Source organism: Lagenorhynchus albirostris, chromosome 9 (genome assembly GCF_949774975.1).
Source record: "Lagenorhynchus albirostris chromosome 9, mLagAlb1.1, whole genome shotgun sequence".
Lineage (NCBI taxonomy): Eukaryota > Metazoa > Chordata > Mammalia > Artiodactyla > Delphinidae > Lagenorhynchus > Lagenorhynchus albirostris.
In genome coordinates, this window is record NC_083103.1 from 44,629,575 (window position 1) to 44,656,013 (window position 26,439).

The following is a 26,439-nucleotide window of genomic DNA, read 5'->3' on the forward strand; positions in this document are numbered from 1 at the left end:
CCTAGGGGCAGGACAGGAATAAAGACACAGACGTAGAGAATGGACTTGAGGACACGGGGAGGGGGGATGGGTAAGCTGGGACGAAGTGAGAGAGTAGCATGGACATATATACACTACCAAATGTAAAATAGATAGCTAGTGGGAAGCAGCTGCATAGCACAGGGAGAGCAGCTCGGTGCTTTGTGACCCCCTAGAGGGGTGGGATAGGGAGGGTGGGAGAGAGACATAAGAGGGAGGGGATATGGGGATATACATATACATAGAACTGATTCACTTTGTTATAAAGCAGAAACTAACACAACATTGTAAAGCAATTATAATCCAATAAAGATGTTAAAAAAATGAATTACAAAACTTTTGAGTAAACAACCTCCAGCTTAGCTCAGTTTCTTCCAAATATTTGCATATTTTTATAGATGCTAAATTTTCATATACAAATGTACTGAGCAAAAAAAAAATGACACAAAGTTACACATAAAAGTTGGTAAAAGAATTTTATTATGTGGCTTAGGTAGGTCTTTGCATACTACTAACAGAAAAGCATTTTTCCACATCTTACTCAACCTAACAAATGATATATTTGTCGTTTTATCTACATGGCTGCAGTATTACACTATTGAAGAAAACCTTCCTTTCATTTGTACTTTGGTGCAATTATACAGTAGATACCTCTTCCTCCAGAAAATAAAAATATTCCTGATCTAAACTTGAAATGGAACAAAGACATTAATACCAAGTTCCTCACACCACTTGGTAAAAGATTGCAATAAAAGTCCTAATAATATGCTGCTTAACACACAAAGAAGATGAGACATCTGCCACAGTTTCAGTCAAATCTCGGGAGGAATGGTTCAGCATGTGGGTTTATCTTCCTGGGGTTTTCACATATGATAGGTGGAACTGTACCATAATAAAGAATAGTCACCTTTTTCTCAAGAGACTCAAATATTGGACTCTCGCAAGGGAAACATCTTTTGGGACATAGTAACGTACAAATGGATAGGAGAAAAAAATTGCCTTAAGAAAAATCCACCACTGTTTGACCAAACACCTGAAATGTTTTTATCACAGCTTTCATATATTAAAAAAGTTTCCTGCGGAGATGAAGCTTATTCATGAAATAAAGCCTAGTCGCTATCATCTGAACCACGTTCTGAGCCCTGATCCGAGGCCTCGTTGTTGGATCCCTCGGGTTCGGATTCATTGCCGGAGCCTCTGCCGGAGCCTCGGCCGGACCCCTCGTTGTCAGATGCTCTCTCGGAGTAGTGGTCCGACTCGGCGCTGGGGGACGCGGGCTGAGAGTCCATCTCAGAGCCCCCCGAGCGGCTCCGCCCGGACTGCAGGGATTCGTTGTCAGACTGTTCGGAGCCCGAGGGCCTGCGATTTCTGGTCGGCTGGTCGCTGTCTGAGTCCTCATCTGAGTGCTGCCTCCGGGGCCGCCGGGGGCTGCCGGCCTCGCTGCCGGACTTGTTCTGGTTCTCGTCGGAGTCGCTCTCCTCCGAGGAGGCGCCCGTCTTCCGCCGCTGGCCCTCGTCGGAGTCGCTGTCGCTGTTGCGGGGATGTCTGGCAAAGACAAACGCTCGTTAGACCAGGGTTCTGGCCAAGGGAGCCTCGACAAACCGGGGATGCGCTTGAAAAAAGAAGGGCATTTGATGTCTTGACCGGATCGCTGTTGACACAGGTGTTCGTTTTGTGATATCCTTTGGTGTGCTTTTTTGTAAATGTGATAGGGTTATTAAGAGAGGATTAAAAAGTTAAAAAGAATAAGGCACTTTAGCTCTGAGACAGAACATAGACAGTGAAGGGTGACCGCACTGGTCATCCCAGGCACCCTTCATCAGAATGAAGCATTTCTCAATTTCGTACGTAAAATTATGAAAAGGAAGGGATACATTTATTTATCTTTATAAACCAATACACAGCGGCAGAGGTGCAACCTGGGACCTCACTGGGCTGCAGAGACTCTGAAGAATGCACTCTGTCCCAAGGCTGGCTGGGAGGGAAGCTCCTCTGCGCCACTGCCATCTGTGCTAGAAGATCGCTGAGGAGCAAAGTCACCCTTTCTGTCCCAGGATCTGCTTCTGCTCCGGTGCCCTCCGCCACGACTAGACCTACTCAACATAGGAAGCTGGGGCTAAATAAAAAGGTTCTGCAGCTTGTTTGTGTACTTTTGCCAGAGTTCCCCCTCTACTTATCAGATGTTAAGGGCAGGGGACCTGTGCTAATGCTTGGGGGTGCAGTGGCACCCAGGGAATTTTGGCTTCTTGGAGGAAAGAACATTCCCTTCACCACTGTCACAACTGCTCCCCCACCAGAGCTGTGGAGAGGAGCACATGCTTCTCCTCGGGCATATTCCTTAGTTTTGGTTTTCATAACAGATATTCCAAGAAAGGAATATTAAATCCTACAGGGTCAGTCTAAGAAGGGTGAGGGAGGTGAAACATACTACTCTCCCTAGAAATGAAAACATCCCTGTAGACCGAAGAAAGGCTCTTTGTGCTTACATCTGAAAGAAGAAACCTAGACACACATCACATAACTCATTCTATATACACGCTAAGGGCCAGTGGGCCCCGGGATCTAATTCACTCCATTCCATCTGGCCAAATAAGCAAACACTTCATGAAGGTCTAACCATCACTCTGTAATCAGTGGACCAGGGTAACACTGTGGGCAAGGGTGAAACAGTGTTTTAGGGAAAAGCAATCCAAATCTGTGTCAACCAGCATCTTCAGAGAAAAAGGGAACTGCAGATCTTTACAGACGCTTTACCCTACCAGACCAGCCCTGCACCAGGACCCTTAGCCCCTTCGACATGCTAACCTCTCACCCCTGCCTCACCTCTAACCAACCAAGACTCTCTCTTCCTTTTATTTTTTAAAAAATTCTTATTATTTTTAATTGAAGTACAGTTGATTAGGACTCTCTATTCTTCTTCTAAGACTTAAACAGCCTTTCTTCCACAAAAAAACACCTCAGTAGTTCCCCCCACTACCTAAACTCCAGATTACATGTGGTCACTGAAGAGCAATAAATGCAAAATATAAGTGATAACCCTTTTCCCACTATAATGTAGTTTTGGTTTATTTGTCATTCTCCACTGTCTCGAAAGTACAAATTCCCTGGGGGCAGGGTCGATGTCTTTATCCTCTGCATCCCCAGCTCTCAGCTTGCTATCTCATAGCATGGATGTTCAAATGTCTGTTGAATGGATGAATGAAATGATGGCCGTCAGAAGAACCCAGCATAGTATGGTATTAAGAGCCTTAGTCTAGGAATCCAAATGCAGAGCTTGAGGGGCAAGTTCAGTACAAGTAAAACAGAATATTGTTTCACCAAGTAGGCTGTGAGCTAGAGGAGTCTACGATAAGCCCTCCATAGAGCAGGCAGTGCTGAGTCATCCCTGCCTGACAAGGGAGGAAATGGTCAAGAAAGTCCCTTTCTCCCTGTGACCAAGATCAGGCTACTCTTAATACTTTAAGCCAGTCAATGGCAGTGTAGCAAAATGATAGAAAATTTCAGCTAATATTCACGAAGAAATGAGATTTCAAAATAGGTTTCCTTCTTTAAGGGACAAACATTTAGTAGGACAAAATGACAAGACTGGAATGAGATGTGTGCTCAGGCTTCTTCCTGCTCTAAGATTCTAAGAAGCTGCAGAGATGACGCTTTGGCACAGTGACCACTCTTGGTTATCCTTCACTAGGAGAACATAAGTGAAAAATTCCTACCCTTCATCAGCAATTTTCAGTTTATCTTCATCAGATGAATCGTCACTTGATGATATTATGGCTTTGGATTTTATTTTTCCCTTCATTGAAGGAGGCAGACGTTCTGGCTTGGGCTGAAGAAAGAAGATCAAACGTAATAGATTAGTCAAGACTCTTTATGTTAGGATGTCTTGTTAAATTGGGTTTGCACTGCAGTGATACTGATACAATCAAACTGCAACCAACAAACTTCAAAAACAAGTGTCTGTGCTTGAAGACACTGCAGGGGAAGAATGTATTCTAGAGTACTGCAGTCTTTGATGCCTACTGGGGATGAAAACCACAGAGCTGGACACTTACTGCCTTCTTCTTCTCTGCTTTTGGTAGACGGCGCTTTTTCGATTTGGGGCCATTTTCTGTTTCATCATCATCAGATCCTTCATCTCCCTTCGGAGGTCTAAAATAGTGAACACCAAGAGAAAGTTTGTCAAGGTTCACTCGTGCCTATAAAACCCAAGACTTCTGTGCCATTCAAACAGTATTAGTCATTTTGAACACCCTTCTTTACAGGGGCTGGCCTCGAGCAGACTGTACACCCCTCAAGGGCAGAGACCACAACTTACTCTTGCTGCACATGGCTCGGGAGTCTGCAAAAACTGTATTTATGCCACGTCTGCTGACTAACTGAGTCACTTTTAAGCCCTCTTACTAATCTAAGATGAGCGTGAATCTTGCCCTTGGTGAGTGACAGAAGATGTGAGAAAAGACCCAGGCTCCAGACTCAACCTCCTTCCCCTCCTCTTTCTTCCCTTCCAACTACTCATCCCAGGCCTGCTAATATCCAGCCACAGCTTCAATTCCACAGGTCTGAATGAATTCCACAAGCAGAGCCAGACATGGGTTGGAAAGAACAGGTCTAGCTAACACTGGAGGTTCCCGGACACAGAAGCACCATGAGAGGAACAGACAGCTTAGGGGCACTTCCAGGTGAGAGGGGGGCAGGGCACCACTTATCCTAACAGCGGATGGCACTAGGAGGATTAAAAGGCCCTTCTTTCACATAAATTCACATTTTATACATCCTGTAAAACCAGGAGGTGGGCCATCGCTACTTTACAGAGAGGAAACTGAAGCTCAGTGGCTTTTCTAAGATTTCGAAGATGGACAGTCAGTGTGGACACACTAACGTTTCTCATCCTAAACTGCATAGATTTTCCAATAAATATTGCAATTTTCAGTCATAAGAAAGGCAATTATTGACTGACTCGGAGCACTCAGAAGGAAAGCTGTGGACATGTGTGGAGACTCCAAGCACGCCGGGAATTTGGTAGTGGGGTCCATTTTAGGATTAAAGTAGGAAATGGGGGAATGAAAGGCTTCCCTGTCTGGGGGGATCAAGTGATAAAAAGGTGTTCACAGATTCTAAACCTAAGATTCAGAAGGTGAAAGGTCTTTTGCCACTTTCATGAGGTGGTTTAAAACCCAGGTGATTTAAAAGGTTATTCCATGACACTACCTTCTCCTCTTCTTCTTCTTTCTCTCGCCACCCTCCTCCTCCTCGCCTTCTTGCTCACTACCACTGCCCTTCCTTCTCTTCTTCTTTTTGGATATAGGCAGGTCATCATCGGTGTCATCGTTGACAAACTCATCAAACTCTCCTCCCTTCTTGGACCGCTGAAACCCAAACAAGACCACAGTCATTGCTTTCCTGGCTGGTGGAATGTGGGTGGAATGCTAAGGTATGAAAGAGGCCACTTCCCATCAGTCCTCTAAGTCAGAGGTCTCCGACCCCTGGGCCATGGCCCGGTACTGGTCCGTGGCCTGTTAGGAACCGGGCCGCAGAGCAGGAGGTGAGCGGCGGGCGAGCGAGCGAAGCTTCATCTGCCGCTCCCCACTGCTCCCCATCGCTCGCATTACCGCCTGAACCAACACCTCCCCCCAACCCCTGCCCACTGCCACCATCCATGGAAAAATTGTCTTCCACGAAACCGGTCCCTGCTGCCAAAAAGGTTGGGGACCGCTGCTCTAAGTCACGTGGAAGAAGCGCATGGTGAGGCCCATACTTTAAAAACTTCTAATTGGGATGAATGCCTCAAATAGCAAAAATCATCAACTACAAAGTTGCTACAAGGTAAACTGTACTCAGCTAACAGTGAAATGCATTTCTAAATACTGGACACCATTTAAAGCAGTCTCTGTTGGAAAACTAACTTTTAGCAAAGGAGGAAGCCAAAGCTCAGGACTAAGGACTGAGTGAATTTAACCAATTAGCTTCGTTTCTAACTGGAGTCATATCTTACCCGTCCACCACTGCCACCTCTTTTCTTTTCTTTTGTTGCTTCAGTCTCTCCAGTAAACATAAGAATATTTTTGGTCTTCTCTACGTACTGGGCCCGCTGTTCCAAAAGTTTCTTTTGCTCTTCTTTTTCTCTGAGACGTTTCTCTTCCTATGAGGAAAAAGAGTAGGAAAAAACCTCATCACAATGTTCTTATGACAGAAAAAAATCATGGCTACCATCAGAAGAACTTCTTTTTTAACATACAAAGTGTATGTATGTACACCTTTAATTCTAGTATAACTGTAAACACAATACATACCTGTTCTTTGAGAAGTTTCTGCCTTAACAGTTCTTTCTCTTGTTCTTGTTTGGCCCGCAATTCCCTTTCTTCTTCGTCCTGTTTGCGCGCCCTGGCCACGTGGTACTGGGCCTGGCTCAGTAAGTCAGAGCATTGCCTAGAACAATCCAAATTTAGAGAAATATGTATGTAGCTAATATACTTTTTATTAAAAAACTCAGAGCATCTGTATTCCTTACACACATTTAAAAGTTTGAAGCAGGATCATTAGGTGATACCTATGGGAAGTCTTTTTTTTTTTTTTTTAATTCTTCAGCCCTTTTCTTTTTTTTAATTTTTATTTTATCTTATTTTTTTGGCTGCTTTGGGTCTTCGTTGCTGTGCGCAGGCTTTCTCTAGTTGTGGCGAGCAGGGGCTACTATTCGTTGTGGTGCGCGGGTTTCTCATTGCAGTGGTTTCTCTTGTGGAACATGGGCTCTAGGCACGTGGGCTTCAGTAGCTGTGGCATGTGGGCTCAGTAGTTGTGGCTCACGGGCTCAGTAGTTGTGGCACATGGGCTTAGTTGCTCCGCGGCATGTGGGATCTTCCCAGACCAGGGATCGAACCTGTGTCCCCTGCACTGGCAGGCGGATTCTTAACTGCTGCACCACCAGGGAGTCTTAATTAGGAAAATTAACTTAGTTTCTCAGAAGCCAATACTGTCAACTATGTTAAGTTTGCAAATTATAACCGTCCTCCCAAAGCACAGCTAAAAAGATTCCCGACACTATCTTTACATGTGACAGATTCAGGAATCGTGTCTTGATTCTGACTACATAGCTGACATTAGTGAAATAGAAAAGTATTTTCCCATACAACTTAAGTACTTGAACTTTGCCATATTCCCTGAAAGGACCCTTAGGAAAAAGCCTTGGTCCAGGTTGGAGTGTCCCAGAGAGGAGTGTGAAAGACTGACCTCTGGAAGGTCAGAAACCCATTCACTACTGTGTCACTCTCCCAGTCCACACTGCTATCACTGCCTCACCCAGAGTCACCTTCCATAAATAGTACATTACCTGGCTTCTGTAGCAGCAAGGGCCAAATCAAATCTCATTTTATCTCCAACTTTACTCAAGTAACTGAAATATCTAAATAGAATGAGAAAATAAAATACTTTACTTAAAAAAAAATTAATGAAATACACCCTTTAGATTTTTAATCTGTTCTTAAAAAAACAGTCTGAGAGGAGGCTTACATACTGATTGAAACTTAATGAATACTTAATACTTAAATGAACGTATTCATGAAGGGCTGTTATCTCAATAGGAAAAATATATATACAACTCACTTAAAAAAAGACTCTCATCAATATACCACTCAATATTAGTAAGTTCTTGATGATAAAGTTAACGGTATCAGTAAATTCACAAACCACCAAAAATCAATTCCAGCAATGAATATTTACTAAACACCAAATTTACTAAATATGTCAGCATGGAGGTTAGGAGGCTTAAGCCATGAAAGCACTTACAATCTACTAGACAAGGCAAAGAATAATTAAACAAGAATTCAAATAAGGCTGGACAAAACCTGAAGAGATGTCAGGTTTTAATTTTACCATACACTGAATTACTAAATAAGTACTGTAAGGTTACATAAATTTTGAGCTGAGCTGAATAAATTTATTCAATATTTAAGAGGAAAGGTCTTAATCTCAGCTTAAGTAAAACTAATATCACATAAAAAGTCACTAGTATAACAAGTAAAACCAGCGTAAGTGGAGTCTAAAAATTTCTAGTGTGTAAAATGCTGGGTCATATTATTGACAGGTCAATGAAAAATCTAGGGCAAGTTTGCAAAGCCAGCCAGCCAGTTCTAGGGGTCGGACTACATGATCCAATTCTATCAGGATCCTGGCTACGGTTGGGTGCCACCTGGCGGAAGCAGTCTGCTTTGGCTTAAAAATGGCTGGAATGATTCTAATAGAGAATGATTCTCTTTTGAGCCATGTGGGTTTAAAGAAACAAAGCATTTCAAAGGTTGTTCCTACAAAATCTTACCTGTGTGCAAGCTCCAGTTCTTTCACAGCATTGAGTACTTCCTTCAGATTACTCTTTTCATCTTTCAGGACAGAGGTAGCTAATCTTTGCAGGACCAAGGCCACATTAAACATAAGAACTGTATCACTGGGTGCCACGTGTCTAGCCTATAAACAAAAACAAAGCAAATCTTTCATATGGTATAATGACATGAAAAGGATTTAGTCAAATAGAGTGTTAGGTGTGTAAGCATGCGTAAAACAGGATAAAAAATACAATGCAGCATAGAATTGAGTTCTCTTTTTTACCTTCAGCAGAGTCTGTTTGCATTCCTGTAACTTGCCACACTTGAAGAGAGCCCGGGCCAAATAGAGCACAACTTCAGTGTTCTGGTGCTTATAGAACTTTCTGAGGCAGTTTTCATACTACAATAAAAGAAAACGTTAATTAAAACACAACAAGGATTAAATGATATTGTCATTTTGTGACAAAATTTCAAGCGATTTTAAAGCTATGTGAAAAGGTATTTTGTCTTTTGAATGGTTAATTTCAGAGACTAATTTGAGAACGATATTTTACACTCACCAGCATACATTTTTCACAACATAAAAACCTGGCAAGAAAAATTACATACTAGAAATAGTTTTTCCATTTGAAATTTCGACCAACACTGAAAGGTTAAACAGATTGGAAGGTCTTTTTTTTGTATCTTCAGCAATACTATCTAGAACAGGCTCACTGACAACTTATTAGAAGTCATACACCTGGCTCCTAAGGTGCTCTACCACCTTTCTTTAGGACTGGTGGAAACTACTGGCAATGAGAATGATAAATCTCACTGTTCTTGCTGTTAATTTCTTAGTAAAACCAATATAGCAATACTGGTATTAATTTTGCTGTGAACATATCACTTTCTGACCATGGAACACATCTTATCATAGGTAAGTTCTTTTTTGTGGAAGATGGTTAGACGGTTTTTCCCTGAATATACCTAGAAATTAATTTGCAGATCAAGAAGGCCCACCTCCAAAAACACAACCTCTGAGACTACCATATGCAATCTGGGTTCTGTAAGTCCCTGTGACCAGAACCTTTCCAATATTCTGAATACAATAATACCCATCCTTTTTAGAAAAATGGTTAACCACTTCCCAGAACCTATCTTCTTTTTTTAAAAAAAATAAATTTATTTATTTTTGGCTGTGCTGGGTCTTCCTTGCTGCACGTGGGCTTTCTCTAGTTGTAGCAAGAGGGGGCAACTCTTGGTTGCAGTGCGCGGGCTTCTCATTGTGGTGGCTTCTCTTGTTGTGGAGCGTGGGCTCTAGGCATGCAGGCTTCAGTAGTTGTGGCTCGCGGGCTCTAGGGTGCAGGCTCAGTAGTTGTGGCTCACAGGCTTAGCTGCTCCGCGGTGTGTGGGATCTTCTAAGACCAGGGCTCGAACCAGTGTTCCCTGAATTGGCAGGCAGATTCTTAACCACTGCGCCACCAGGGAAGTCCAGAGCCTGTCTTCTAACTTTGGTCAGAAACCTGTTTTTTCTGACCATAATAATTCCCCCATAAGAGCATTTTTACTTTTTACTATGCAAAAGATGCTAAGCATGACTCTTTTACTTCAAGTTCAAGTAATCAACAAATATGAAAAGCATAATAAAATTCTATAGCCATAGGCTCTCCTGGTGGTGCAGTGGTTAAGAATCCGCCTGCCAATTCAGGGGAAATGGGTTCGAGCTCGGATCCGGGAAGATTCCACATGCCACGGAGCAACTGAGCCCGTGCACCACAACTACTGAGCCCACATGCCACAGCTACTGAAGCCCACACGCCTAGAGCCCGTGCTCTGCAACAAGAGAAGCCACTGCAACGAGAAGCCCACACACTGCAACGAAGAGTAGCCTCCGCTTGCCGCAACTAGAGAAAGCCTGTGCACAGCAACAAAGACCCAATGCAGCCAAAAATAAATAAATTAAAAAAAATAATTCTACAACCATGAAAACTTATCCCCATGGAGTTTCATTTTAAGTGTAATTTAACCCTCCTGAAACTCAGTTCTCTCATCTGAGAAGTAAGAGGGTAAAACAAGCAAACGGATATTAAATCCCACTAACTTCTGGGTACTTACTGCTATGCGAGGCAAACTAGTGCCAAGTACGGTGCCAAGTATTTTTCATTCTGGATGCTCAAAAAATTCTATGAGATTAAGGTACAATTATTTCTGTTTTATAGATATGAAAACTGGCTCAGAGAAGATGTCCTTTGTCCAAGACATGCAATTAGAGGTGGAACCAGGACTCACATCTCTGTCCGGACACCAAAGACTGGCCTTAACCATATATAATTATAAGCCTCTGAATAGACACAGTGTCGTAAGAGATAGCACCCAGCTCCAAGGCAGGACCAGAATGGTTAAGGAAACAAGTGCTCGACAATGAACACAAAATAAAAATATCTTGAAAACTAAGACATTACCATCTGAACGGCGCTGATATATTGCTTTTGTTCCACGTAGATGTGTGCTAGGTTCAACCACACATCACTGATATCTGCCGTTGCTTCTCTTACTTGGGCAAATACATCACGAGCTTCACGGAAATATCCTTTGTGGGCCAAAACAGCTCCTAAAGTTATAAAAAGGTTCACAGAATTAGAATTTTCTAATTGTAGCCAGAAAAACAACTAGAGAGAAATTCTGATCTGCAAACATCCCTCCAAAAGCATTCATTTCACAAATTATTATGGATATCCAAACTGTATAATTACCTATGCCATTAGCAGCATACAGATTCTTTGCATCATTTCTGAGTACTTGTTTGTAGATGGCCAGAGCACGATCTTGATGACGCTTTTCCTATAAAAAGATACAAACATTATAAAAAAATTCAAACAAGAATCAAATAAGTATCAATTTTGTTTTAAAGAGATGAAAAAAGATTACCTTTTCTCTGTCTCGGGTGGGCTGATGCAAAGTTTGGAGCCAGACGTTGCCAAGGGCTAGCATAGAATAAGTGTCACTCTGAGTAGCTGGTTGTTTTAATATCCTCTCGAATTTCTTCTGGCCTGGACCCCATTCTTGTTTTGCCAAATGAAGATTACCAATCAAAGACCAAGCATCCGGATGATCCTAAAAACACACGTATAAAAAGAAGCAAAATCTGTAATTTGGATTCAGAGAGATCAATCATCTTTCCACAACAGCTGATTACTGGAGAGGTTTACAAGCTACATTTACAACAGTGTTTTTCAAACTGAGAGTTGAGATGGATCAGTTTTTCAAACTGAGAGTTGAGATGGATCAGTGACTTGTAACATCAATTTAGTGTTTAGTTATCACCATAAGAAATGCAACAGAATGGAATACAGTAAAAATGTCAATGTACTGCCTATGGAAAGAGCACAAAATGATTTGTAAAACTTTGATTTCAGTTGTCTGTATACACACATGTGTATGTACTAGGCTGTAGTGTGAAATCTATTTCTTACCGTGGGCCACAATCAAAACGTTTAGATGACTTCTATACCCTTTAGTATCTTTAACAAGTAAATGAAAAAAACAGGGAGATGCCAAGTCTAGAAATATGATAGCCATTAAAAGGAAAAATTGATTTACTGGGGGGAAATGGTGAAATAATTATTTTTCAAATCTAAGAGTTAATATTACCAACCTGATTAATCTGAAGAGCTTCCTTAAACCAATCTGAAGCCTCATAAAAATTTCCTTTATCTCTAGCCATGGCTCCTAGGCGCAGATAGCCTGAAAATATACAAGTTTTCATGTTTAAAATATTAGCTATAAAGTAGAATCATAATTTTAAAGTCATACTTTTGAAACAATTGTTTTCCATTAATACATTAATAATGAACAGAAAAGTCCCACAGGTGAAACTATATCAAGCATCAATATAGCTAATTAATAACCTAATAAATTGAAGAGCAACTCTGCCACCATCAAGTCTTCCTGCTTGAAATCTCAGATTATCTCTTCCACTCCATTCCCCAGGCTAGCACCCTGGACCAAGTCATCATCTCAAGTTAAGTTATTTTAAAAGCTTAGCATTGTTCTGTTTCCAATTTCTCTCCGATGCACAGCACTGTGCTTGGCATATGGCACTACAGTGAACGCACAGACTACTAGGGATTACTAGTTAGAAAACCTGGGCTCTAACTGCGGCTCTCCCACTTAAATAAAAAAAGTGCCATACGAATGTTGTTATTTTCTCCAAAAACTGTCACTCTCTCCAGGAAACAACAATGGCTTACTACTGCCTATCAACTCAGTTCAAATTTAGCCTGACATTCAACTAAAATCTTATTTATTTTAAATCACTTTTGCATCCATAACAGTACGACAGGGGCCAAATTGCTAGCCCCTAATTTGACCAGAGTCAAAACCTCATAGCTTTAGGTTCTTTTAAGGGAAGTACAGCACATAAAATATTTTTAGTTAAAAACCTACCAAATTTCACATTGTCTAGGTTGTAAAAACTCAAGGTAGGACATTTTTAGTAATAATTATTTCCAGGAAAAGCACTGTTCTTTCTATTATAAACATTGCAAAATGTTTATATGAATTCAAAGCAGGACCCATCATAAAGATAAACCCATCACCAAATATGCCAAGGAGTTGTTAAAAGCCTAATAAAGGTAGCTGACCCACTGAAGATGGCCTAGTCTATAAAATATGGTCCAACTGGTTTTTAGTTGTTTCTTTTTGTTTCTAGCATAAATTTAACTGAAGCTGCATCTTTTTTTCTTTTTCTTTTTTAAGGCCACAAATTTGCCTTGAAGAAAAGGGGGCAGGCATATAACCTTCAAAACTGTTGAACTTTTTTTTTTGGTCGCACCGCAGCTGCACTGCGGGGCTTACAGGATCTTAGTTCCCTGACCAGGGATCGAATCCAGGCTCCCTGTAGTGGAAGCATGGAGTTCTAACCACTGGACCGCAAGGGAATTTCCTAAAACTGTTTACGACTGGTTCTAAGAAAGATTTTTTTCAGGCTAAATTTTTTGCTGCTGTTGTGGACATTTTAATACACACAAAAAAAGTTTAAAATTCCTACAGTCAACATAATTAGGATGTTCCCGTAAGATGTTTTTATATAGTTTTTCTGCTTCATGGAATTCACACATCGCCTCATACAGCCTGGCTAAATTGTATGATGTTGTAACAGAAATGGCATTGTAATAATGTTCATCATGCTCAGCTTCTGCCTTTGCACGATCCAATGATGCCAAAAAGTATTTCTAGGAGAAAGAAAAGATAATTACATTGTTAAAAGACTTGGTTGATACATAGGAAAAAGTGTGCATTGAACTTGATAGTATAAAAGAAGGGAATATTTTTACATTCCTACCTTTGCCTCTCCCAGATTTCCAAGCCTGAAATGGAGGGCACCCACGTTATTCAGAATCTCTGGGGGGACATCGGCCTGCACTTTCTCCTGAAGGATCCGTGTCGCTGTTCCATAGGCTGACAGGGCACCCTGTATTTTCATGGTGGACAGAATAAAGTGTAAGTGAAAATGAGAGGAAGAGAAACACTGCATTAGGCTTACCAAAAACACATCAGGTAGCAGATGGAAAACATGGCTAAATACCTGTATATCGGTCTGTTCTAAGATTTGTGCCAACTCAATCCAAGCTTCAACGTCATCAGGATACTGTTCTGTGACCTTCTTCAAATGGCCCTGGGATGAAAGAGATCATTAAGCTAAAGCATTCCAACTCTAGGGTATGACATTCAAACGTGGTGGCTACTCTATCCTGTTTGATAAGTCAAATGTTAGTTCGACTACAACAAACTCAGCTAACAAAACCGTGTCCATCATATTTCTACCAGCAATAACAAGACATGAGGAATGCGCATCTAGAGATAGCTAACAGAAAATAAAATTTTTAGATTTTTAAAACATACCTTGGCGATATCTCGTTTTTCTTGGTCTTCTGAGGCGGCATATAGAGAGCCAAGAATTTTCATAGTTTCATAATTATTAGGATAAGCTTTCAAGACTTTCTCAAAGCACTGAGATGCATTCTCTTTGTCACCTCGATAAATGTACATTTGTCCCAAACCAAAAAAAGGCAGCACAAAAGAGGATGAGGCAAACTGTGTGGCTTGATAGTAGTACTGGAAAGCTTGGTCATAATCTTCCTAAAAAATGAAATAAAACAAGGCCAACAATATGTACAAAAGTTTTTAAATGATTTGGAAAACCATTAAAGAATTAGATATTTAGAGAGGGTGTAAAGTTAACTTACCTGGACGTGGAATGATCTAGCCAACTGATAGCAACTCTCTGCTTGCATGGCCTCCACTTCTGTATTATGGAATGCATGGAGAGCCAAGTGCTGGACTTTACTGTAATCCTGAACAAGGAAGATCCAAAACTCAACTGAGTGAACCCAAACAACTCTACCAGTCTCAGTCATAAGGCTTCCCCAAATTTCACTTTTAAAATTTGTTCATTGAATGAACAATAGCAGCACTGTATCCAGAATTACAAATCATCTTCCTCATTCCCCTTGCTGATAAATTCAGGGAAGATGGGAACTAACAGTTGTACAGTACTTAACATTTCCCCAGTACTATTACTTCATTTAATCCCCACAACAATCCTTTGAGGCATTAGTCCCTATTTTTGTGATGAGAAAACCCAAGAGAGGTTAAGTCCTTTATTAACAGTAATGGAAGCAGTTACAATTTATTGAGAACTATTATATCCAAAGCCCTCTGCTAGGTATAATACTTATATTAGTTCTAAGCTTAATCAACCTCCCTGTAAAGTGTGTCATTATTACCATTTTATTGATGGGAAAATAGACACTTAAAGAAGTAAAGTTTGTTATCTAAGGTGAAAAGCCAGAATCTCGATTTACTGGGCGGTTGTTTTTTTCCTGACTCCAAGGCTATGTTCTATCACATGAGGGTAGCAAGTGCCAGCACCTGGACTTGTACTCAGCTCTATTTGAATGCATGGGTCATGACCTTTCTATTAGGCCTGACTTTCCTTTGGATTAGTCTCCCAAGTGTCTCAAAATCAGAGTTCATACATCAGGGGTAGAAACAACTTTCCAGTTTTAATAGGAATGTGTTTTATTCATTTGACTAGAAATCTGGTCTGAAGTAGAGTTTTTGTTTGGTCAATGACCACTTTCGACATTTTTTTTTTTTAACATTAGAAATAATAATGGGATTGCAGCTTTTATCAGGAACTGAGTGCTTCACATTAGATAAGTATTTAATATGCATATTACATTTAATCCTAACTACCATCCCTCATATCCTATACAGTAGGTATTATTACTATTTTATAAGTGAGGCAATTAAAGTTTAGGGAAATTATTAGTTTATTTGCGCAAAGCAACAGAACTATATACAATGGTGATGCCAGAATTTGAACCAAGTGATTCAAACTCCACACTTTTAATTACATGACACAGCCTTCTGGCTTAATTTATATACTGTTCACTGGAATGAGAGTATGGAAATACCCTGCCTACCTTCTAGGGCTGTTGTAATGACAAACTGAGAAAACATATGTAAACATGCTCTGTAAACCTTAAAGACATATATCCAGTGCAAGATGACCTCATGACACCTGGCACAGTGCTGATCACAGATCAGGTGTTCAGTAACACCCAAATATACTGGCTTGATTTACATATTTCACCTACGTAATCTTTTCTTTTTTTTTTTTTTTTTTTTGCGGTACGCGGGCCTCTCGCTGCTGTGGCCTCTCCCATCGTGGAGCACAGGCTCCGGACGTGCAGGCTCAGCGGCCATGGCCCACAGGCCCAGCCGCTCAGCATGTGGGATCCTCCCAGACCGGGGCACGATCCCGCGTCCCCTGGATCGGCAGGCGGACTCTCAACCACTGCGCCACCAGGGAAGTCCATCACCTATGTAATCTTTAAGGTTCTGAATATACTGATTGTTCTCAGTAGAAGCAAGTCTTTATCTTCTGCAGTGGAAGGGTGACTAGCATTGAAAATTAAAAACTGAATTATTCTCATTTGGTTCAAGGAAGCTGTCCCAACTGCTGTGAGCACTGACTACTAGATATGCCCTCAAATATTTAGAATCATCCATCCTCTGTTTTTGTGCTGTTGCTGTTTTGCCAGTAAAAACCAAACTAACTTGTGTACCTGTTTTATCTTAAACAGTAACACTTCATTTACATATGAAATACATTTCCATCCTCTCCTTAAGTAGTTGTCTTTTAGTACTAGAACAGCTATAGCATAAAGCTTAATTAATAATTCATTATGAAAGGGGGGTATGCTTCTACAGCCAGAGAGAGTAAAGCATCATGGTGAATAGCTGTGTGACCTCAGGCTATTAACTCTTGCTTCCATACATCCACAAAATGAGGAAAATATTACCTACCACATAGGACTATTTTGAATATCATATAAATTCATAGCATGCACTATTAACAGTACTTGGCATTTTACAAGCATACGATGCATATTTATAGCAACAATAACAGCAACATAGCATCTATTACTAATAAGGATTGATGCAGTTTTGTGAACTCTTACCTAAACTGCTATTTAATTAAAGTTCTGGGTATAATTTAGTACCTGGTTTAAAAATGACTGATTAAACTCATGCTTACTAACTATATAAAAACTCTTTTAGTATTTGAGAAACCTAGAATGCCACTGCTTCTACAGAGTTAGTGGCAACTTAAAAAATTACATCATGATCAACATGTGAAAATAAACAAGCAAAAATTTCACCATATGATACACTCTTACTAAACTACTAAGACCATTTCATAGATCTGTGCCTGTCTTCTTTCAGCTACCTAGTGACCTTCTTCTAAAAACATAGTTCAAGAGCTCTCTCATTCTTGGTGATGAAAACTCTCCTTAATCACTTCCTCTTTCATTTCTTTACCACAGCAGAGCAGAGACCTTTATTTTTACATTTACATTTGTTCCCATATCTGTGTTTTCTATGAAATGACTCCTTGAGTGCAGAAACCACATCTTACTGAACTTCACATCCCTATCGCAATGTTGGGTACAGTATACAGGGTCAATAATTATTAAATGAATGAATGAATGAATGAACAAACATACCCAGATACTAATTAGTATTCCCAGATACTAATCCAAACTCTAACTTGAAAAAAAACTCTTGATTCAAATTTCTTTCCAAGTTAAAAAGATAAAGTATCACCTGCAGTACAGAAAAACAAAAATCAGGATTTAAAATTAAACAACTTTAATAAATGATTTCTCCTACCTTTTTGAAGAAAAAGTGATTTGCCAAGTGGTTCAATACCATAGGGTTGCTAGGATCAATAGTATAGGCTCTGGAAAGAAGTTGGACACCATTTTTGATGGAATCAGCCTAAAAGAAAAACAATGATGGCAGGGTTGAGTGAAATATTACTTAAATAGCACTTTTTCAAAGTTTCCTTTATAGTTGAAGAAATAAGATTATACAAATCTAAGTTCAGATAGCAAAATATAGCTCTTGTTTTAGTTAACTTTCATCAGGGATTAAAAAATTTCCAACAGTGATGGTGAGAATGAAAATTGGCATAGCCACTGTGGGAAACAGTATGAAGGTTTCTCAAAAAACTAAAAACAGAATTACCATATGACCCAGCAATTCCACTCCTGGGTATATATCTGAAAAAAACAAAAACACTAATTCGAAATGATACATGCACCCCAAAGTTCATAGCAAGATATGGAAACTGCCAAGATAATGGAAACAACCTAAGTATCCATTAACAGAAGAATAGATAAAGAAGATATGGTATATATATATATATAATGGAATACTACTCAGCCATAAAAAAGAATGAAATTTTGCCATTTGCAGCAACATGGATGGACCTGGAAGGCATTACGCTAACTGAAGTAAGTCAGAGAAAGATATATAATGTATGATATCACTTATATGTGGAATCTAAAAAATACAACAAACTAGTGAATATAACAAAAAAGAAGTAGCTTCACAGATATAGAGAACAAACTACTGGTTACCAGTGGGGGGAAGCGGGGAGGGGCAATACAGGGGTGGGAAAGTGGGAGGTACAAACTACTGGTGTAAGATAGGCTCAAGGATGTACTGTACAACATGGGGAATATAGGTAAGATTTTGTAATAACTGCAAATGGAAAGTAATCTTTAAAAATTAAAGAAAAAATAATAAAAATAAATTCAAATAGTGAGGTAAACTTTTAGAATTTAGCTTTCTTAACAAACTTAACTGCAGAAACACTGCCACTGGAAAGCATTTCCTGCCCTTTGAAATTGGGTGCATGTAGTAAATATACTTGATATCACTGTCCTAAATGATTTACTGCTAAGGCAAATAACAGAAAAGACTCCAAAAGATTGCATTTTTTAACAGCTCTGTTGAGATATAATTCAATATATAATTCAATACTACTCACCTGACAAATCAGTCAGGAACTAGACAGTTTTTTCACTCACATACCTCTTTATTGTTGAGTTCTAGAACAGCCAGTCCCACCAATGCTCCCACACATTTGGAATTGAGTTCCAGGGCTCTGCTGAATGCCAGACGAGCCTTCTCCAATTTGTTAAGTTTCACAAAGCAATGGCCCATTCCTAAACGAACTTCCGCTACAAAAATAAAATCAAGTCATTCAGTCTGTCAAACTAGGGCATTTTTAGGATTAAAATTTTTTTAAATGCTTAAACATTCTCTATTTACAAGTTGCAAAATCGCAGAATTAACTTCAGTATAACTACACTATAAAATCTTCGGGTGTATCACAAACTTGGTTTCACTGGAGGTCAGAGCGTACCACTCTCCCCTTACACCTCCCAACACTTACCCCCTCATCAAGGATACCTTTCTCACCATAGAACAGAACACCTATAATAGTGGTATTTTTCTTGTCTTCCAATGCTCCTGGCTACACTGCACCTTCATTATCTAATTTTTAAAGAGCAATTTTTAAACAGAGAACAAAAAGCTTCATTAAGGTCTTAAATATAGTGACTGACTACATGCACATCTGCAGAGCTATGCTTATAAATGCTTCCCAATTCCAAAGCCATGCCAAAACACAACCATGTTTCTAAGGATAACCTCTCCACTGCTCACTAGTTCCTACCCCTTCTCATCTAAGGACACTGCTCCTGCAACCCTGCCCTATTTTTCCCACATCATCAAATTTTCCCTCTCAACTAGATCATTCTCATCCATATATATTCTCGCATCTTAAAAAAATCCCCTCTTGATTCCATTTCCCTTTCCAGTTGTCAATTCATTCCTACTCTTCCCTAGATAGTAAAACTCCTTGAGAGATCTACATTTGCTGCCTCCCAATTCCCTTCCTTCCCTTTTCTCTTTTGACTCCACCCTAATGAGTATCTCACCTCCACCATTCCAGTAAAACTGCTTTATCAAGGTCACTAATGATTTGTATGCTGCCAAATCCAATGATCAACTTTCATTCCCTATTTTACTTGGCCTAACAACAGAATTTGACACTGACACCCTCTCCTTCTGGAAACATTTTACATTTGACTTCAAAATTTGCTAAATGAATGAGATTTTGGAAAGAAAACTAGTATAGGGCAAAAAGATTATATTATGATCTACTATGCAGCTTTTGAATCAAATACCAATATTTTAAGTTGGATCATACACAGCCTAGACTTACAGTTTTTCTCTTACCTGGACATCCTGGGTTAGTTCGCAAGGCTTTCTTATAGTAAGCGAGAGCTCCTCTGTAATCCTTCTTGTTGAATGAAATGCAAGCTTTACCTGTAATGATTTTTAAAAATAAACATGCACTTATTAAAGAACACAAGTCTCATATGCTCTCTACTAACTCACCTAAATCAAATATATCTTTCAGTAACAAACACTTGAAAACAGCAAAAATGATTTCATATCTAAACTTGTTTTCCATGAAGGTATATTAATCTATGCCTATAAATAGAACGGTACTATATTATGTTAAATGTTATAAAATAATTAAAGTAGCTTAGAGTTGTCCAAATAGATTGTTTATTGACGCTTTAGAAGTGTATAACAAATTATGCTTAACTGGTATACATCTTATTTCTGTAATTTCAACAGAAATAATGATCTATTGTAATAGTTTTATTTTTAATAAGGTAAAGCTCTTCTACTTTGCTGCCCAGCCCAGTTACTAAGGAGTCATCAACAAAGAAATACATTCTAGGCACAGATGAAAAATATAGATTCCTAAGATGGTTGCCAAAAGTGACTTACCAAGAAGGGCTGGAATATTATTTGGAGACTGGTTGAGTACGAAATGAAATTGTGCATCAGCCTGATCCATTTTGTCACCTTCAAGTAGGCAGAAGCAGGCTCTTCCCAACAAATGGTTCTGAAAAAGTAATGCATCATCTTAGACTTGACTTTATCCAGGACTAACCACAATTTAACACAAATGTGTAACATGAAAATAAAAACCATATAGGAAGGAAGCAGATCATCACACAAATTCCTTTATCACTGTAATGTGTTTAAACTACCAGTAAGCAATTCTTAATTGCAAATTGAGGAACTATCCCAAAATGCAAGTTGTCTGTGCCAGGAACGATGACAAAAAGAAAAGTTCAAACTCCTTAAAATATGCTTGAAGTTCACCTGAGGATGTTGGAATTACCAACTCAACATGTGGTTAAGTTTCACATGCTAAATTTGCCCATATTACTTCAACAGTATCAGGACCAAAGAAATTTCTATTCTATTAAGGAACCCTTCTTTTTGACTATTCTTATCAACTATGTTATTTTAAGAAAAACTGAAAGAAAATCTGTTGCCTATTATACACATTTTACTTTCATGCGGTATTTTTTTCCCTTTCATAAATTCAAAGATATCTGATTTAATTTACCTGATCATACATAATAATTTTATCTGCCATCGTATACAATAGGGTTGCCTGTGTAATAAGATCTTTCTTGTTGTCCTTATTCTTCTCCTTCCGAGCCTGTTGTACATAATAGGCTGCCAATGTATCCAAGCAAGTCATCTGGTCTTTTTCATGGTCTCTATAGTCCAAATTGCCATCTATACGCGCTGCTTCCAACAACTTTACAAACTCTTCTGTTTTTCCTTGCTTGTAGTATTCCAGCTATAAGGTAAAGAATCAAACTAGAATTACTGGAGGATATGTCAATACAAAAAGTTGTACACAAATGTTTATAGCAGCTTTATGTGTAATAGCCCCAAACTGGAAACAACTAAATTGTTGAGCAAAAGGTGAATGGACAAACTGTGGTCTATCTGTATAACGGCTACTGCTCGGCAGTAAAAAGGAGCTATTGGGTACATGCTACAACATGGATAAATCTCAAACTAATCTTTAGTGACAAAAAGCAGATCAGGGGTTGCCTGGGCACTGTGGAGGGGCAAGGGAGAGGTGGGAGGAAAGTTTTAGGGGTGATAGATATATTCATTATCTTGATTGTGGTGATGATTTCACAGGTGTACATATATGCTAAAAATTCTCAAATGGTACATATGAAATATATGCAGTTTATTATAGATGAATTATACCTAATAAAGCTGTTTAAAAAATTATAATCACTACGAATGCTTCCATCTTCTTATCTAGCAATAGCTGATTTCAAACTAAATCAGAGCCCAAGAGAGAAAGCAATAGTGAGAGGGTATAAAGAATTCCAAACAGAAAACTTGGGTTCCAGTTATAGATCCATCAAAAATTGTCTGTGACTTTGGGTCTGCTGAATAACTTCCCTGGGTATCTGTTTCATTTATTAATAATAAAAGGAATATCCACCATTTATTAACCCCTTACTGTGGGCCACAAACAATGCCAGGAGCTTCATATACATTATCTCTAATCTGTACAACCACCCTTAAGGTGAGTGCTAACAACCCCCTATTTTAGATGAGGAAATAGGCTCAGAAGGTAGATCATTTGTCTAGTTAGTAGCCGAGTTGGAATTTGAACAAAGGACTCTCTAATCCCAAAGCCTACATTCTTTCTAGTGTAACAACCTACAGCCCACAATGCTTTATGAATTTATTTTACTACAGGTTCCATGCTAACCCTCCAAGACTTCAATTTTCATGTAAGTGCTGTTAAAGGAGGCATTTGTACTAAAAAAATACTAAGTTCCCTTCTGGTTTTAAAAAATATGTGACAAGCATTAATGTCTTGTTCTCCAAAGACCAGGAAAACTTAGCACTTCAAGTCAGGAGGGCACTGCTTGTCACTGAAAGTATCTCTCTGTAAATCCATACTTAAGAAACTCTTTAAGAGTTAGGCTTAAAAAAAAAAAAAAAAAAAAGACTTAGGCTTGAGCACTGGACACAAGCCCGATTCCGGATCTACTTCTCTGACTCTTCAAGGTCAGAGGCCTCCTGTATATCTTTATGTGAAAGGGACCTGTGACAAACTTGCTTAGGAATAATGATCAAAGTATTTACTGTATTTTATTCATAATCATTTACTATAATGTTCCCACAAAAAAGAAACATCACTATGCAGCTGGTGCTGGGGAGGGTAGAGGGTGTTAGATTGTTTAAATTGTGGCACCTCGTTTTTTCTCAGTTTATCTACAAACCATAAGCCAGTCTTCACTGAGTAATCACTAAATAATCAAATGCTCAATATAGAGTACTCTTTAACTTAAATGAATTCTGCTTTCACCAACATATACTAATTTACCAGAGGCCAACACATCACTTAGTAAACTTGCCTTTAATACAATTAACTTCCATATGCATGGTACTATCTACCATTCACCCAAGCTGGCTATTACTGTAACTGAAAACAGAACCATGTATTTTTTCCAGTCAACATATAAAAAATATTTGTTACATGAATACTCACCGCCAAAGCAATCCATATGTGCAATTGTGTGTGTTCCTGTTTCAGAATACTGATAACTTCATCTCCCTCCGGTAACTGATCGAAGTCAAGTTCAATGACCTAAAATACAAAATGTAGGTTTTAACTCTTATTTTTCTTTTTAAAATTCACATTTCTTCTTTGACTGCTGCTTTCCTAAAGATACATCAGTATGGTTATACATAGGATTTGTGTTCACTTTCAATAGGGCTGAACAAGCATACATTAAGAAACGTTTAAGGAGCATATGACAAATACGTTATATGGTAATATTAAAGCATAGCAAACAAACCCTGATATTTGTCCTCAAATCACTAGAACTATAAAATGCTACAAAAGCTTTTCTTACTGAAAAAACTAAAAGGAAACCCTGCGTAACGTATAATGCAGGTAAAGTACAGATAAACACCCAGAGACTCATGCCACAGACTCTAAGACTCGGTCTGACAATTTTTTTTTTTTTTTGGCTGCATTGGGTCTTTTGTTGCTGCACGCGGCCTTTCCCTAGATGTGGGGAACGGGGTCTACTCTTCATTGCGGTGTGCGTGGGCTTCTCCTTGCGGTGGCTTCTCTTGTGCCTAGAGCACAGGCTCTAGGCATGCGGGCTTCAGCAGCTGTGGCTCACGGTCTCTAGAGTGCAGGCTCAGTAGTTGTGGCGCACGGGCTTAGTTGCTCCGCAGCATGTGGGATCTTCCTGGACCAGGGCTTGAACCCGTGTCCCCTGCATTGGCAGATGGATTCTTAACCACTGTGCCACCAGGGAAGTCCCAGTCTGACAACTTGAGAAGCACAGTCCTAGAGGCAATGCAAAGTTGAGTGCCACCGTACACACTAATCATGGAGGCATCATTTGTGTCACACACACTCCTGAATGTGGCACAAAAATAACAGTAGGAAAATGTTCTGGAATTAGATAGTGATGATGGTTACACTACTAAAAACCACTGGATTTTACAGTAAGTGAAACATATCTCAATATTGTACCTCAATCAAAAGTAAGAGTATGAGATATCGAATAAGACAACATCAATTTTGAGGACTTTACTCAGACAAGCCATAGGCCACCCATAAAAGAGGCGACAGGAAGGGAAATGGGGTTAATTCTATCAGCACACTGCAGCGGTTATTATCTTGGGGTCTCTATTTCGTTGATGGAGCCTTGTGTGGCAGATGTGGTGCACCATGATACTCGAGTTTCTAAGGGAGGAAGGGCGACATCCTATATATTCCCAGGGAGAGACACTTAGTTTGAGTAGCAGAGAGAACACAGTGACATCTGCGCCCACCTCTGCGATCTATGAGGTGCCTTATATTTTATCAGGCACTGTCACACCCCTGCGCTCCTGAATTAGGAAAAGGGCAGAGTACTGTCAAATACGGACAGGTTGGTGGGGAACTTTCAAGAACTTCTTCTCGGGGTGTCTTCGAGGTTGCGCGGACCTGATGTTCCCAGCCTGGGAGGGCGCTGGGGCTGGGGAAAGACGTGATAGGAGCTTCGGCCGGGTAGCTGGATCTGGGGAGAGGGTGCTCTCGCTTCGGAAACGAAGTCGAGAGAAAGGGGGAGGGGGAGATCTCCAAGTTCAAGGTCCCCACCCTCCCCCATTCTCTACACTTACCTCGTCAGTGTCCCGGAGGGGAATCTCAATGGAGCCCCGCGACATGGCGAGATCAGAAGGCGAGCGGGCGTTCGGCCCCGCCGCTCCGCAGCTGGTGCTCCTGGCTTCTGGCTCGTCCAGAGGCTAGCGGCGGCTCGGGCTCCGGTCGTGACTGCCGCCCCGCGGCGCAGCCGAAGCTCGGGCTTCTCCTTCCCGTCAGCAGCTCAAACAACGAACAGCAGACGGCGACCGGCGACTTCCGGCAGCCCCGCCCCCTGCCCCGGAAACTTTCCCCGCGGGAGGGCCTGTCCGATGGGAGGGTTCCTCCTGTGGCTCAGGTTCTCCGACTTTAGGAGGAGCCTTTCAATAGGATAAGTCTTTGCAGGTGAATTTTTAAATTGTGCTTTACCTTGTCATTTATTAAAATAAGGCTTGTTTCTGAAGTAGTAGGACATCTGATCATTAGTAAAACATTTTAGGCTTATAATTTGTCATTATATTTTTCTGGGCAGTTGTTTTATGATCTATGTCATAGTTTCTTCTAGGTGTTTTTTTTTTTTTCCTTATCCCTTCCCCACCTCTAGGTTTTTTTTTTTTTTTTTTGCGGTACGCGGGCCTCTCACTGTTGTGGCCTCTCCCGTTGCGGAGCACAGGCTCCGGACGCGCAGGCTCAGCGGCCATGGCTCACGGGCCCAGCTGCTCCGCGGCATGTGGGACCTTCCCGGACCGGGGCACGAACCCGTGTTCCCTGCATCGGCAGGCGGACTCTCAACCACTGCGCCACCAGGGAAGCCCCACCTCTAGGTTTTTGATAAACTTTCATCTTTAAAACATGAGCTTATTTTCAGGAATTTAAAACTATATAAAATGCTCCCTTAGGTAAGAACTGGGAATGTAAAGATTAACAGAACTAATTTGATTGTCAGTAAAAAAAAAAAACTATGATAGAAATCTTAGTTCTGGCGAATTAGAATAACCAGAAAATTCTCCTGCTATAAACACCTAGATATGCTGAATTAAAAAACAACAAGAACAGCGTAGCATAGCATGTCCTTATAGATACATAGCTAAGAGATCTACTAATCTGAATAACAGAAATTGAAGCCTGTACTAAGACTACCCAGATAGTGGTGGGTACAAGCAGGATTCTGTTTTCTATTACTGCAGGGCATTGAGTTTTAATGCTCTCACAGGGACAGAGTTAGAGGCTTTGGGTTCATGCTAGAAGCCTTAAAAGGCTATTCCCTACGTAAAAGGGGGTAAGGAAAACAATCCCTAAAGAAAAAAAATCCCACCAATACAGGTAACAGTCTGGCCTCAGGATATAAAAGTTGCAGCTGGTGATGGGAGACGAGTCGGATGGGAGAGGGGTGGGAGAACTTCCCTGGTGGTCCAGTGGTTAAAACTCCACGCTTCCAAGGGAGGGGGCACGGGTTCGATTCCTGGTCGGGGGAATAGCATCCCACATGCCACCCGTCTCGGCCAAAAAAAAGAGAGAAGTTGCAACCACGGGTCTGTATATCAGGTACGTTGGGTGTTGGACATTTCCCACTTGGTCTGGGAATTCCCAAGACAAGAAATTAGCACAGGAATTATCCCGAAGTGTGTGGTATCTCTGGCATGTTTGGGCAAGTTACTTAATACTTTTGATTGATTGGTCCTTACTTCCCCTAGTAGGAATTAAATAATG

At 40.2% G+C, this 26,439-nt stretch overlaps 1 protein-coding gene across 3 annotated transcripts; it reads right to left on the reverse strand.

Annotated features, from left to right (window-relative positions):
- Positions 1-480: 480 nt before the first annotated feature.
- CTR9 (CTR9 homolog, Paf1/RNA polymerase II complex component) lies at positions 481-24,960 on the reverse strand. Of its 3 annotated transcripts, none has more exons than XM_060159665.1 (25): positions 24,771-24,960; positions 23,137-23,235; positions 21,169-21,408; positions 20,538-20,655; positions 19,974-20,063; positions 18,762-18,910; positions 17,553-17,660; positions 14,558-14,665; positions 14,214-14,450; positions 13,897-13,986; positions 13,654-13,782; positions 13,360-13,543; positions 11,965-12,053; positions 11,238-11,423; positions 11,063-11,150; positions 10,772-10,920; positions 8,614-8,730; positions 8,327-8,472; positions 7,343-7,414; positions 6,309-6,444; positions 6,011-6,157; positions 5,227-5,384; positions 4,071-4,167; positions 3,732-3,844; positions 481-1,563 (listed from the first exon to the last, which is right to left on the reverse strand). In XM_060159665.1, exons 1-25 carry the CDS (start codon positions 24,813-24,815, stop codon positions 1,128-1,130), a joined length of 3,531 nt encoding a protein of 1,176 aa, XP_060015648.1. In that variant the 5' UTR covers positions 24,816-24,960; the 3' UTR covers positions 481-1,127. The 3 variants fall into 3 exon arrangements, with proteins under 3 accessions (XP_060015648.1, XP_060015647.1, XP_060015650.1); XM_060159667.1 differs by lacking the exon at positions 481-1,563 and adding an exon at positions 1,570-1,710; XM_060159664.1 differs by having other exon boundaries at positions 13,654-13,986.
- Positions 24,961-26,439: the final 1,479 nt, after the last annotated feature.

Bases quoted from the DNA above. Each gene is read 5' to 3' on its own strand.
- CTR9 (XM_060159664.1), bottom strand. From the start codon at position 24,815: ATGTCGCGGGGCTCCATTGAGATTCCCCTCCGGGACACTGACGAG. The intron at 11,151-11,237 runs GTAATCTTTTTT...ATCTTTTTATAG, and splicing joins CCACCCGAGACAGAGAAAAG to GAAAAGCGTCATCAAGATCG. The intron at 8,473-8,613 runs GTAAAAAAGAGA...TTTTGTTTATAG, and splicing joins GCAAACAGACTCTGCTGAAG to GCTAGACACGTGGCACCCAG.